This window comes from Takifugu flavidus, chromosome 3 (assembly GCF_003711565.1).
Source record: "Takifugu flavidus isolate HTHZ2018 chromosome 3, ASM371156v2, whole genome shotgun sequence".
Taxonomy (NCBI): domain Eukaryota; kingdom Metazoa; phylum Chordata; class Actinopteri; order Tetraodontiformes; family Tetraodontidae; genus Takifugu; species Takifugu flavidus.
The window spans coordinates 11,359,920-11,371,977 of record NC_079522.1 but is presented as its reverse complement, the minus strand read 5'-3'; the positions used below and the strand labels follow the sequence as shown (position 1 = coordinate 11,371,977).

Genomic DNA, 12,058 nt, shown 5'->3' with positions numbered 1-12,058 from the left:
TGGCTCTAGTTTGACTGCAGCAACGTGCAAATCCCAAACAAATCCCATCTTTTCCACAGGCGCAATGTTTCTTTAATCCGATTATCAGAATTCTGGTTATTGGTTCAATCAGAAAGGTGGAGGAGTAAATCCAAAGAGCGAGCGGGGCAACACAGCCGCAGGGTTTCCTGCTCTCTCATAGCAGGAACGTTGTCCTGACTCCAGACACATTTGCCAAGTCTGCCATGTTTTTGTCCGCTCTGGCACCAACACGCGCCAACGTTTGTCACGATAACGTAAAGCAGACACCAACGGTCCGAATAAAGTCGCCCCCGGGGAAACTTGATTTCCATTAGACGGCTCTGATCTTGCCATTATTCTGAGTGTTTGTGTCTGATTCATTAAATACAGTGAAGCTTTCAACATGAAGTCCTGTTCTAGGTCCCCCCCCCCCCCCCCCACCCACCCACCCACCCCCACGCACAAGCAAGTCTAAAAAAATGTCGGAAAAGTACAAGCAGTGAGTCTGACGTCCTTGTGGTCAGTGAGGTCTGATCACTGCATTCTGTCAGCGAGCTGTAATCACATGATTGCGTTACAGCTAATATTCTCTCACACCCCATAATCCTGGACACAGACGCACTTAAACTGCCGCTTCAAACTCCACATCTGGCCTTCCTTTGATCTCAGGAAGTCTAATCTTTGGAAAAGCCTTTGATAAATCAAAGTAACCGTCCTGCTCCCTGGAGCTGCCGGAACGTTGTTGTGCTGAAAATCACCAAAAAATTACTCCGGTCTGTTTTGTTTTACTCCAAAAGATCAAAATTTTAAAAGTCTGGAGATGATTCATCATTCAGGAAGATCGAAAAACGTTGTCCAATGACACCGATAGGTGGCACAAGGATTCACGTCCTGTACTCACGTAGAACGACGGATACTAAAATACGCTGGTGCTCATCCAAACTTCTACACAGGTGAACGTGAGGAACTGCGGCCTGTAAACTGTTTGAGTGACAACAGGTGAAAAGTTGAAGAAATGTTGGCATGGGTGAAGCGTGAAGTACGTCTTTTGATCATTTAACAAAGGAAAAATCAAGACTAATGGAAGCGACCACCGTGCATGACGGAGGTGCAGCTCGAGCAGCGCTTTCGCTTAACTGTCCCACTTCTTCTTCTTTCCCTCTAAAGTCGTCTCTCATGCTGTGTTGTCGTCTGTGGAGGTTTAAAAGTGATTGGAACGATTAAAGGGTGTAAGAAGTCGCTCAGACGTTTGGGTACCAGTGCAGGAAGTAAAACACACCTTAGCGTACATGCTTGGCTGTGGCCTCCTGTGAAGCACCTGTGTCCCGGCAGAGGACAGCGCCATGTGTAATAACGAGAGAAATCCTGTATTTGAGGTAAATTTACTGCCAGACAAACAGCACTGAGAGCTGAATCACTGCCTGATGGGAAAGATCCAGTTCAAAAGTGACGCTGGGATGTGTGAGTGAGTGATGGCGATGGAAACCAGATGAGGCTTGTTAGAACCAAAGCATTTGTAGCGTTAGCGGCGCGCTGTCGTTAGCAGCGGACTGCAGTCCGATCACAACAGTTCATCTTGTTTCGGTTTTTTAATTTATTTACTTAGTAATAAAATAGAAACAACTGAAGAATAAACGTTCCCCGGCTTCCCCATATGGACACAACATGTACGTTTCTTAATGAGCCCCTCACAAATCCGGAACATCGCGTCATTTTTGGCGGCGGACACGGACCGTCGGCCACGTTTCATCCTTATAGATTTAATTCGCCGCCTAATCCCGCCTTCACGGCCTCTTTGTCGGGGTTCCGCGAGCAAAGTGCGAACAACTGGGATTGAAAACCAAGTTTTGGTTCATGTTCGAGGGAAGCGACAGACGTCGCGACGAGTGCAGAGAAGATCCAGGATAATGTGTGCGTGTTACGAGGCGGAGCTGAACGCCGTTATTCGAATCGGAATGACGTGACTGCCTGTAAACAAAAAAAAACTCGGAGGTTCAGGGTTCGGCTGCGCTGGTGATAACGTATAGATGGTTCATTCACAGATACGCTGGATGATGCATTTTAAAGCCGCGGCCGTGGGAGTTCAGCGATCCGATCCGCGAATGACGTCACTGCAGTTAAGTCGATCACAGGGTTCACAAGATTTATCTCATGCCCTGTAAAACGCTAATAAGAAGGCCGTGCGGCACCACGTTCGTGGCTACTGTGTTTTACAATCCCAAATGAAAGAATAGAGCTACTTGTCGTGCCAGTAGCGCGGGTCATGTTTACCCGCCACGTTTCTGAGACGAGCTCGGGCTCGCCGGCCGCGAAACCACGACGTGATCGATGCCAAAACGCAGGAAGCGAGTTTTAATAGCATTTATTATGAAAAAGACTGTTTTGATTAGTTTCTGTCACTACAGACCAAACTTCCCCTGACAGGGAACGAATCAAACACGAATCAAACCCACCTTAATGTTACAGAACTCCGTTTTTCTGTTTAGTAAAAAATCTAAAAGTGAAATTTCCGTGGTTTCTACGTTTGTTGAGTTAGAGTTAGCTGTGAAGCTAACAGACTGGTTATACTGAGGTATGCTACCAGTCTATCTGGTAAGCAACATCTGGTAAGTGAGAGTTGAACCTCACACCTCTGGGCTTCTGCTGGTTTGGTGAACACAAGGGCGTCTGTTCATGGTCTCACGGAAACTAAAGATGTCGGCACTTGTGTTTCACGCTAGCCATTCTGAGCGTCGCTTTGGACGCTAAAGATGGCGGATACGGTCGTTCCCATCACGTGCCGACGCTGCCAACTCCTCATTCGTGTGTCCAAAACCAGAGCCAGGATCTCAGTGCTTTGATGACATCAGAGGATACAGATGGTCGTAAAAATTTACTCGCTGCATTTACCCGCAAAAAGAACAAAGCCGAGCGGTGCGCCGTTCACGGTGTTTAGCTTTTCACGGTGTCTGCGTGCTTAAGTCATATCGAAATGAACATCTGTTGACGGTTAGCGCGATGCTCTCGTCCTCAGCAAGCCGCATCTGATGGGTGATGAGGTCCTCACTCGCGGCTGGTTCGGTGCCAGTTAATCAGAGGGGAACCGGATTCATTCCCTCAACCTCTGCCCAGATTAGCATCCTTTATGAGGCTTCCATAGAGAAGATCCATGTAGATCCTGGATCACCACAACTTAATCACTCTATGTCGCACTGTTTTAGCCTAGCTAAAACACAAGCACATTGGTCCGAATAAACCTCTGCGGCAATTGGTGGGCACAACAAACCGGACTCAGAAAGGAAATAGAAGCATCGCAGCAGGCCTCGACTAAGCGTCCGCGCTAGGTTGTAGTTTCTGATGCTAGCAAACATATTTACAGCATTGACAGACTGGCCCTTAAATCCTGTAGCAGTTAGCATCCTGCCATTCCAGTCATGACTATGGCTAGGGCTCTGATCCGGTAGATCCGTTCTCATATTTATGCGTACCTGCTGTCGGATTCACGCTCGGATGAACCCTCACGTTGCCTCTGACTCACGTGCGTGCTCTTGCATCATAATTGCGCAGCGTAACTCATAATTATCCCACTGTCGGCTCAGGGGAACGTAATGTCTCCTGTGAGGATTGTCTAGGCAAACAACCGCGAGACGGCGAAAGACGAAACCGCTGAATTCACGCCAGTGATTTCATACACGGCGTGAACGTGCCAGCAGTCAGCAAATCTGTCAAACGCCGTCCTGAAGCTGAGGACAAGATGGCTCGACACCCCGCAAAGATTTTTATTTGTTGGCACACACGACACCGAATTAGCAGCTGTTTCCATGGTAACCGGGTCTGCGTTGAGGCCAGGCTCTTACTGATGCGTCCCACGGCTGTTTTTTCCTCTCTGTGTAAATCGGTGGCCTTTTCTCACGAGCTAATTAGCTCAACCCTTCATTGACGGCCTATTTTTCATGGCAGCCCGTTCTTCCTGACGTGCCCGGTGACAAAGCGCAGATCGTCGTCACTCTGCCTCGCCGGCCAACTGAAACAATCGGTCTTGGCTTCAGCGCCGCCGTGTGATTGTCCTACATGGGTCATGGGCCGATGTCCAGCTGGGTTTTTTCTTGTGGAAGGACTTTCTGAGGGTGTGAATGTGCTATGTGTGGTTGGATAAATACATGTGCTGCTGCGTGTGTGTGTGTCTGATACTGCAAAGGAAGCAGTAAACAGAGCGTTGCCAGGCAACTGTGACATTTACTGAACAAATTAGACGTGTTTCCACCCCGAGCTGCCAGCGATTTATCCCAGACTCGTCTCACATTGCAGCGAATATTAAAGCTTTACTTTGGTGCTTGAACTTGTGTCACACGTCTGAGCGCTAACGCGGGCCGTCGCTAATGTCCCATCCTGGTTCGCAACACAGCAGATTTTATTTCTGGCAAAGTTTTTTCCTCAACCCAAACTAGTTTTCTTTTCCACCCAGCGGCCACCTGCAGTACTGCAGCGGTGATAGACTGAAGTCATCGGGGTGATTAAGGCGAAAGTTAGCACGGATGCCTTTTTTTTGGGGGGGGGGGTGTTTTTCTGACCTCTCACGCTCCTGCTCCAGCAGGTTGGTGAACTCATCACTCTTCTTCATGAACTCTCCGTGGTTCCTCTTCTCGTCCTCCAGTTTGAACAGAGCCTGCTTGTGCGCCTGCTCCGCCAGCAGCAGCTGCTCGAGCATCCGCCGGTGTGTCTCCCGCTGCTTCTCCACCAGCTTGTCCAGCTGTTGGGGGGGATCAAACATCTGTCACCATGTGAACGTGACGGAAGAGCGTTACCGTGGTGGAGAGCCGGCGTTACCTCCTCCATGGGCTTCTCGTAGATGTCCTCCTGGAAGACGTCGGCCTTGCCCTGGATGGCGTCTCGCTGCAGCGCCTGCAGGACCTTCTGTGGCGTGACGAAGCCGTATTTGGCCTCCAGCAGGGCCACGTCCAGTTTGTCGGCCTTCAGCACCGTGATCACTTCATCTCTGGCCTGGGGGGAGGAGAGAAGGTGAATGTGGAAAAACCGGAGAGTCGGCATGACGCCAAATTTCATTCCATCAAGGACCTGGACTCAACACTTGTGACGGTTCGGCTACCTGCAGTTCTCCCTCCAGCAGGCTCAGCAGAAAGATGAGGTCATCTCTGGAGAGGTCCCGGCCCTTCTCCTTACGACCTGCCTTCGCGGCACCTTCGGCGGTGCTGGTCCCCGTCCCGTCCCCTGTGGTGTTCTGTGTGAGCATCTTGTGATTCCTCTGAACGGTCCCAGTGTCGTCCAGGGGCTCCCGGAGCCGGCCGCGGCGCTCCGCCCTGCCCGAGGGCTCGCCTCGCTCTGCAGATCTCTTGCGCGCGTCCGACGACTGCTGGCCCGGCTTGGCCTTCAGGACGTCCTCCAAGCTGCTGCTGCGGCTTCGCATTTTCCCAAATCTGCTGAACAAATGACAAAGTTATTGATTAACGCTGCCAGAGTCACCTGGAGGAAGGACACAGATGCTACACATGGGTTTGGGTTTGAAGGAGTGGAAAGTTTGCAGAGCCTCTCTGTCGGATTTAGTTCATGAATGAGGCCCCGATCAATCAGGCTTGAGAACCTTTCTTCCTCTGCCAGGCCCTTGCTCAACCCTCAACACGCCGGGACTCGTGTCTGAGTGTGCGGCATCGCGGATTAAATCATCACCTGTCCTGCTTTCACTTCCCTCAAAAGCCTCCATCTGGAGGACGCTGGCTTTATTTCTGCTTGGTGAAGGAGCTCCGAGTGGTCCAGGGAGCTGGATCAACACCTCCGAGCAAACCTACGCCAGGACCACAGCCTTGGTTCAGATCCTCAAACCCAAGAACGACAAACATGTCCCTGAACATTCGGACGTCCCTGATAAGACCTCAGAAAGTCCCCTGCGGCGTCTCTCGCCTCCTCGTGAGGCCCTCTGACAGTTCCTGAGTGAGAGCGATGGCTGGACGACTGCACCGTGCACGCTCTCAGCACAGCGCCACGTGATTCAGGGCTGAGGTAATTCCCCGCAGGCTCCCCTCAACCAGAGGTCCAAACTTGAGACAGACCCCTGTTTGCTGCAAATTTATGCCACGTGTGTGTGTGTGTGTGTGTGTGTGTGTGTGTGTGTGTGTGTGTGTGTGTGTGTGTACATAATTGACTCAGCTACTCCCAAACGTCTGACTTTAGAGACCGAGCGCCGCAGGATTCGAGCCGCTATTGTGCGACTCGACGGGGCCCCGCAGGAGCCCCAACACGTCACATGTCTGCAACATCTCCAAAATCTGATCGGAATTGTATCACATAGTTCGTGGAAGTTCACGGAGAGGACAGGAAAAATCGCTCTGGACCGGATCGCAAACATCTGCAAAGACGTCCCAAACTGTCACGCCGGGAGGGGACGAGGAAGTCAAACGAATCGGCAAATGCTAACAGTTTACAGACTGTTACGGTAAAATCATCTTATAGTTCGCAAGGAACTTTTGCTGAACTTAAAAAAAGAGAAAGTGATTTTTTTTTCTCTTTTCTTCCAAAAATCTGTTTAATAATTGTAATAGCTTTTATTGGCAACCAAAGCGGCAATAAATTTGATCTGTCAGACAACCTAAAATATCGTAAATGAGATTTTCGCTTGTATGTTGGACCCAAAGCCAAAATGAGCCTTTCGTCCCTGTCGTGTCATTAATCATCGTTAAAAGACGGAGCGGAGCTTTGCTAGCAGCAACCTTGACTCTGGACCTGCTAGCATCCATTTTTGAGGTTAGCTTAGGTTGTGTTGAGCCGCGTCCGAAAGAGTTGGATTTCGCTTCGACTCTCGTGAAGTCGCGTGATCCCCAACGGTCGCATATCAAGTTGGTACTAGCATCTGTGATTTAATGACATCATGTCATTCGTCAAAGCCGTCACAGATGAATACGCCGAGAAATGACTGAACTCTTCCCTCTTCCGTTTCTAATCCCATCCAGCCACATCAGGTTTTCTCTTTTTTTAAAAATAAAATCATTTGTCAAGTTTTCTCGGTGCCAGAAGTTGAAGTGATGATTAATAAGCGTTTGCATTTTATTCACTCTCGTTTGGTTTTTGGCGCTCGAGGCGAAACACTGAATATATTCAGGACCACACCGATGATACACACACGGGAAGATTAACAACCGCTTTTCTTAGCTTCACAGTTTCGGTGACTTTTCCACTCAGGTATGTGCTCGGGTACAATAGCGGCGGTTGTGTAGCGCAGTAGCTTTTCTAGTTGTGGAAGACGTCAGGTCTTTCTGCCAGTTAACAGCAGAGGTCCACCAGTTTATGAGACCAGTTTGGAAACAGCGGGTCACTGGCGTTATGCTAACAACATTCACAAGCTCCTATAAGATGCTAGTAAGCTTTTTTGTCTCCTTTTAGATTCTTGCCTTAATAAATTGTGGTCATTTCAGAAGATTGAAGCTGACTCCCCCACGCTTTGAGCTTCAGCCTCTCCCTAAAATGAACACGACACTCGGGGGTACTTTACTTTTTTCGCACCTCTTGTGGAGCAGAAGCTCCTTTATTTCAGCACGTCTGGAACACGCTAGGCAACATGTTGCCTACACATTGTTGAGCAGCGGGTACTGGTAATTAGCTGAGAATTAACACTGCAACAGCCGTCTCGGTTCATCAATAGTCGCTTCAGTTGAGGGATCGTGTTTCCTTTAAGCTTTTCTCTTAACCATCTTGATGCTAATCCACCCTGCAGGGTAAACGTGGGTAACTGTGTCTAACTCTTCATTAGTCCTTTATAAAGTGCCCTTTTCTTCTCTCTCGAGGACTTTCCATTACCTCCTGGACTCATTAAGCCCTGAGGACGACGTCCGATGCCAAAAGCGAACGCTGTTACTGGAAACGCTGGGCAGACGTGGACCCGTCTCGCCGGGACCACCGGCGTTTCTCCGACTCCCCACCCGGTCAAAAAGCTGCTCCGTTCTTTCGGAGTTTATAAGCCCTGACGCCAGCTACCTGTGGACTCACGGAACCCCATAAAGACGCTTTCTCGTGTCGGTTTCGCTTGTTGGCAGCTGAAGTTGAGAAGACGGAGGGCTTTTTCGGCGATGACCTCACTTTTCATGTGGAAGAGAAGCAGCGGAAGGGTCGTAAAAGCGCGAAGGTGAAAGGTGAGGAAGCAGGTGTGCGACAAAAACATACACCTCTGCCCCGCGCGCGCGCGCGCGCACACACACACACACACACACACACACACACCACACACACACACACACACACAGAGCGGCCTTGTGGACAGTTGGAATGCAGACTTATGCACACATGTACACACCCACACACAAATCACGGAGCGGATTCTTGCAGCCTGACATCATAGCGCTGTCAAGATGATGGAGGGAGGAGAAACGCAGATCAAACGGGGGGGGGGCAGCGTGTCCTACCTGCTGGTGGAGTTTCTGTCTCAGTGTGTGCAAACACAATCAGCCCGAACATGAAGGGATTTTGGTTTAGCCAGAAGTTTTCTCACTGGACAGAACAGGGAAACGTCCGGGAATCCAACCAGGGATGAGGCGCGTTTCTTCACGCCGTGACCTTTCGTGCGCCAGATGTGGTTGCTGCTAGCATCTTGCAGATGATCTGAAGTCAGTCTTGTGTAAATCTGGAGCTGGTGGTGTCGAAGAGTACAGTAAGTAAAGTAAAGGGAACGTTCCTGTCTGCTGGGGAGGGCGCCAGTATCCCTCCCGAGCTTCCTTTTCAAGAGCAGACGCATGGCCGGCTAACGTAGCATTAGCATTGCTGTTGTAGTTAGTGTGGAGATGTGCCGTGTTTGTAGATTTACTCACGCTAATGCTAATGAAAGAGCATGATAAGCTGTAATGCACACCTGATGCATCCGTCCTCCCCGCTGAAGGAGGACGGCGCCTGTGTGCACGAGCACGAGGCCACACACCGAAATAAACGACTGTAAAGTTAAATGTCAGAACGAGTCCAAAATCAACAGTTTCTCCCTTCTTTTTTTCCCCTTGATCTCAATGGAAGGTTTGACTTTATCAGCGAAAGCATCATAAAATAAACCCGACAAGGAAATTAAACCCAGTCCGTGAAAATCGTTAAATTTACGACGCAGACGCGTTTTAAAGTGTCGCGTGAGGATCCGACAGATTCCAGAAACACCTTCCGGAGGCAGCAGCTCCCCACAGATGAGGTCCGCAAACATCCCACAAACGTCCTGCAGCTTATTCAAAATGCTTCTAAAGCTCTTAAATTGAACCCAAGTTTCACACTGCCGAGCTTGAAAACACCTTAAAATAGCCGGACTGGAGCGCTCGGAGTTCTGTTCCGTCATCGCTGAAAGGTCTGGGACTCGTAAACATTTACAATTGGTCGCCTTGGCAACACAAAACAATCAGCTTTCGCTGCCCAAAGTTGGACATAGTGAGACAGTTGGAGATCTTTGCTGAGGTGTTGGACGGCTGGTTTGGGAATCCTGGAAATCCTCTGACCTTTGACCTCCGAGTCTTTAACATGCCTGTTCTCTCCATGTTGATGCGGCGCCAGGAAATCTGACATCGCCTTGTTTTGGGATCCACGGAGCAGGTTTAACCTGATAAAAACCTCCAGAGCGGGTCAGCACCCACAGGACAGGAGCGGCTGAAGTACCGGAGACTGTCGACAGGGGGCGCTATTCACCATGAAGTCTGACCCTGCCCAGAAACCTCAATATTAGAGGAACCAAAGATTGCTTTGATTAAAATCTCATTTGCGAATATAAAAATACTCGAGCGTGAAATGACATCAACTCATTTTCCTTCATGGACAAAGTTTCCAAGTTTTCCAGCGCTCATTCTCACTTTTACGCGCCATATAAAATGCAAACTGGAACGTTACGATCACGAAGCATCAATCTGAATTCAGGCAGCGGGGCAACTATTTTGCACTCCGGCTCTTTTCAGGGCAACAACGAAGCTCAACCTGCCACCGTCCAGCTGCTGGTCCTCTATAGGAGGAAAGATGGACCAGGTCTGCATTTGAAGGAGTTTCCAGTCTGGGAGAGTTGCCAGGTCTGATGTTAAACCAGGAATCATGGCCAGCACACACACACACACACACACACACACACACACAGTCTGGTTTCGAGCATCATCCTGGTCCGGTGAATATTTTGCCCATGACCTCACGGCTGGCTCCCCGTATCTCTGCTGTACGTTAACGTCTTACAAAAGCTCGTTCAAGCTGCTGAAAGCAAATCCAGACGACGGTTCAGCGGTTCCTCGACCTCCCCACCAGAAATGACTTTTTAATGGGGCCACTAATTCAGAGCTGAAAATAACAGGACGTGACGCACGTGGAGCCCAGAAGCTCTATGTTTAGCCCCGCTGCACCGCCATGCGGGCCTCACAACAGGTTCTAAACCTGTCTGTCAACTTTATGGTGCTTGCAGCTTCATCGGGCTGCCGCTGCGTCACTCTCGGGGTTGTCGCTTGTCATTGAAGAGCCCCCCCCCCCACCACCTGTGCCTGGACAGGTCAGAGTAACAAAAGCGTGAATAACTGATGTCATCCATCGCTGTGAGTGTCACTGAGAGAAAACAAAGCCTCCCGACACCCTCCTGGGGGAACTGGTGACGTGGAAGATTCGTTATGTTTTATATTTTATGTTCCAGAAGCTCCAGGACAAAAACTGTCAAGGCAAAAGTCTCTTTTCCAGGTTCACGCATTATACTATCTGGCCAGCAGAGGGCGGTGTGGCCTCATGTATTCATCAGCGCTGTTCTGGGATCAGCCTGAGGGAACACAAACCACCAAATAAAGCAGCTGAATTATGCTTGAAAAAAGTTTAATAATTGTGAATTTTACTTTTTTTAATGCTTATTTCAATATAGAGTAAAACAGTAAACATCTTAGTTCAGATGTAGTAACAACAGCCTGTAACAAAGTTAGCGTGTTAGCATGTCAATTAAATTCACTCATGATCCTGTGAGTCCAACTGTGAGTGTTATAGATTTTATAATTAATATATTTAAGTGTTACAGAGCAACGACCCCCCCCCCCAACATCAGTGAGTCCAGGCGCTGTAATGTTTGTCCACATTGGCGGCCGTGACGTCGGCAGCTAGGTAGGTATGCATCCACGACAGGAAACGCAGTAGACACCTAAATTAATCAACTAAAAAGTTAGTTAGCTATGACAAAGTTAATAGTTCCTGGTCAATGTGCTTCTGACACTTTTTAGCATGTTCACCACTATTCTGGTAGCATAAACTAGTTGCTGATGTTTGTTTTTCTTAAAAATCTGGTTTTCCATGAAAAAAAATACTAAAAAAGAAGAGCAGTAAAGTCAGGTGACAGGAGAAGGGATTAGCTACGAGGGAGTTGTACCAGGATAGCATAGATTTTCTGAATTTTAGCACGGAGCTAAATTCTGGTGGCCTACAGGCCGCAGTATTAGCTAAAAAAAAAAATAGTGGTGCTTTTCTGTCCTGAAGCACAGGTACAGTTGGCCTGAGACCCACTTTCCAAAGTGTTTAAAGGACACATGTTAATGTCCCAGCTTGGAAGAGGCTAATTAGCAAGTGAGCTAAGAAGTAGCCTGTTCTCCTGCTCCTGAAAAGTCTAATGTGATGCATCAATGCCATTAAAATCTGCAAAATCCTCAATCAACAATGTTTACTCAACCTTTACTGGCTGCAGCTGTGGCTTAAAACTTCTCTTAAAAAACCCACATTTCACATGGAATGGCGCCGTTACCCGCTGTCCTGTGTCTCCACTAGCTTGCTCTGTTGCTCGGCAACCTCCTCAACATGCTGAGTCACACTTGAGGTCAATTTGCCAGTCTGACGTCTCGACAGTAGCCAAAGCCTCGACTTCCTGAAGCTCTTTGGATGCAGCACGAAGAACGTCCAAAGGATTTTATCCCAGTGAGTTTCTGGCAGGACGACCAACCAGATCCTGCAGCCCGATCCTGATCCAGGCTCTTGTTTGAGCTGCAGGATGCCGGCGATGCTTAAATGTGTGACTGCAAAAGTTTCCAAAACAAGCTAGCATTGTAGCAGGCTAATGTCCAAAGAAATCAGGAGAAACTGAATCTTTTGCCCCACGGCGACGTGAAGCATA

The 12,058-nt window shown here is 48.9% G+C and overlaps 2 protein-coding genes across 4 annotated transcripts in view; one reads left to right on the top strand and one right to left on the bottom strand.

The window, feature by feature from the left end:
* Nucleotides 1-12,058, top strand: part of LOC130522925 (epithelial cell-transforming sequence 2 oncogene-like) — a 43,851-nt gene that overhangs the window by 26,195 nt on the left and 5,598 nt on the right. Inside the window, exon 22 of the mRNA XM_057027812.1 lies at nt 7,773-8,117. The gene's annotated coding sequence lies outside the window, so the exon portion shown is untranslated. The remainder of the gene's footprint in view (nt 1-7,772; nt 8,118-12,058) is intronic.
* The window catches only part of filip1l (filamin A interacting protein 1-like), a 37,056-nt gene that overhangs the window by 20,438 nt on the left and 4,560 nt on the right, over nt 1-12,058 (bottom strand). Inside the window, exons 1-4 of one of the 3 annotated variants that reach the window (XM_057027811.1) lie at nt 8,388-8,402; nt 5,087-5,414; nt 4,807-4,980; nt 4,551-4,729 (exon numbers count right to left, since the gene is read on the bottom strand). In XM_057027811.1, the coding sequence (XP_056883791.1) occupies nt 4,551-4,729; nt 4,807-4,980; nt 5,087-5,404 (671 nt within the window). In that variant the 5' untranslated portion in view covers nt 5,405-5,414; nt 8,388-8,402. Of the gene's footprint in view, nt 1-4,550; nt 4,730-4,806; nt 4,981-5,086; nt 5,418-8,387; nt 8,403-12,058 lie in introns of those variants that run through there. The other 2 variants (XM_057027810.1, XM_057027809.1) reach the window with 2 other exon arrangements.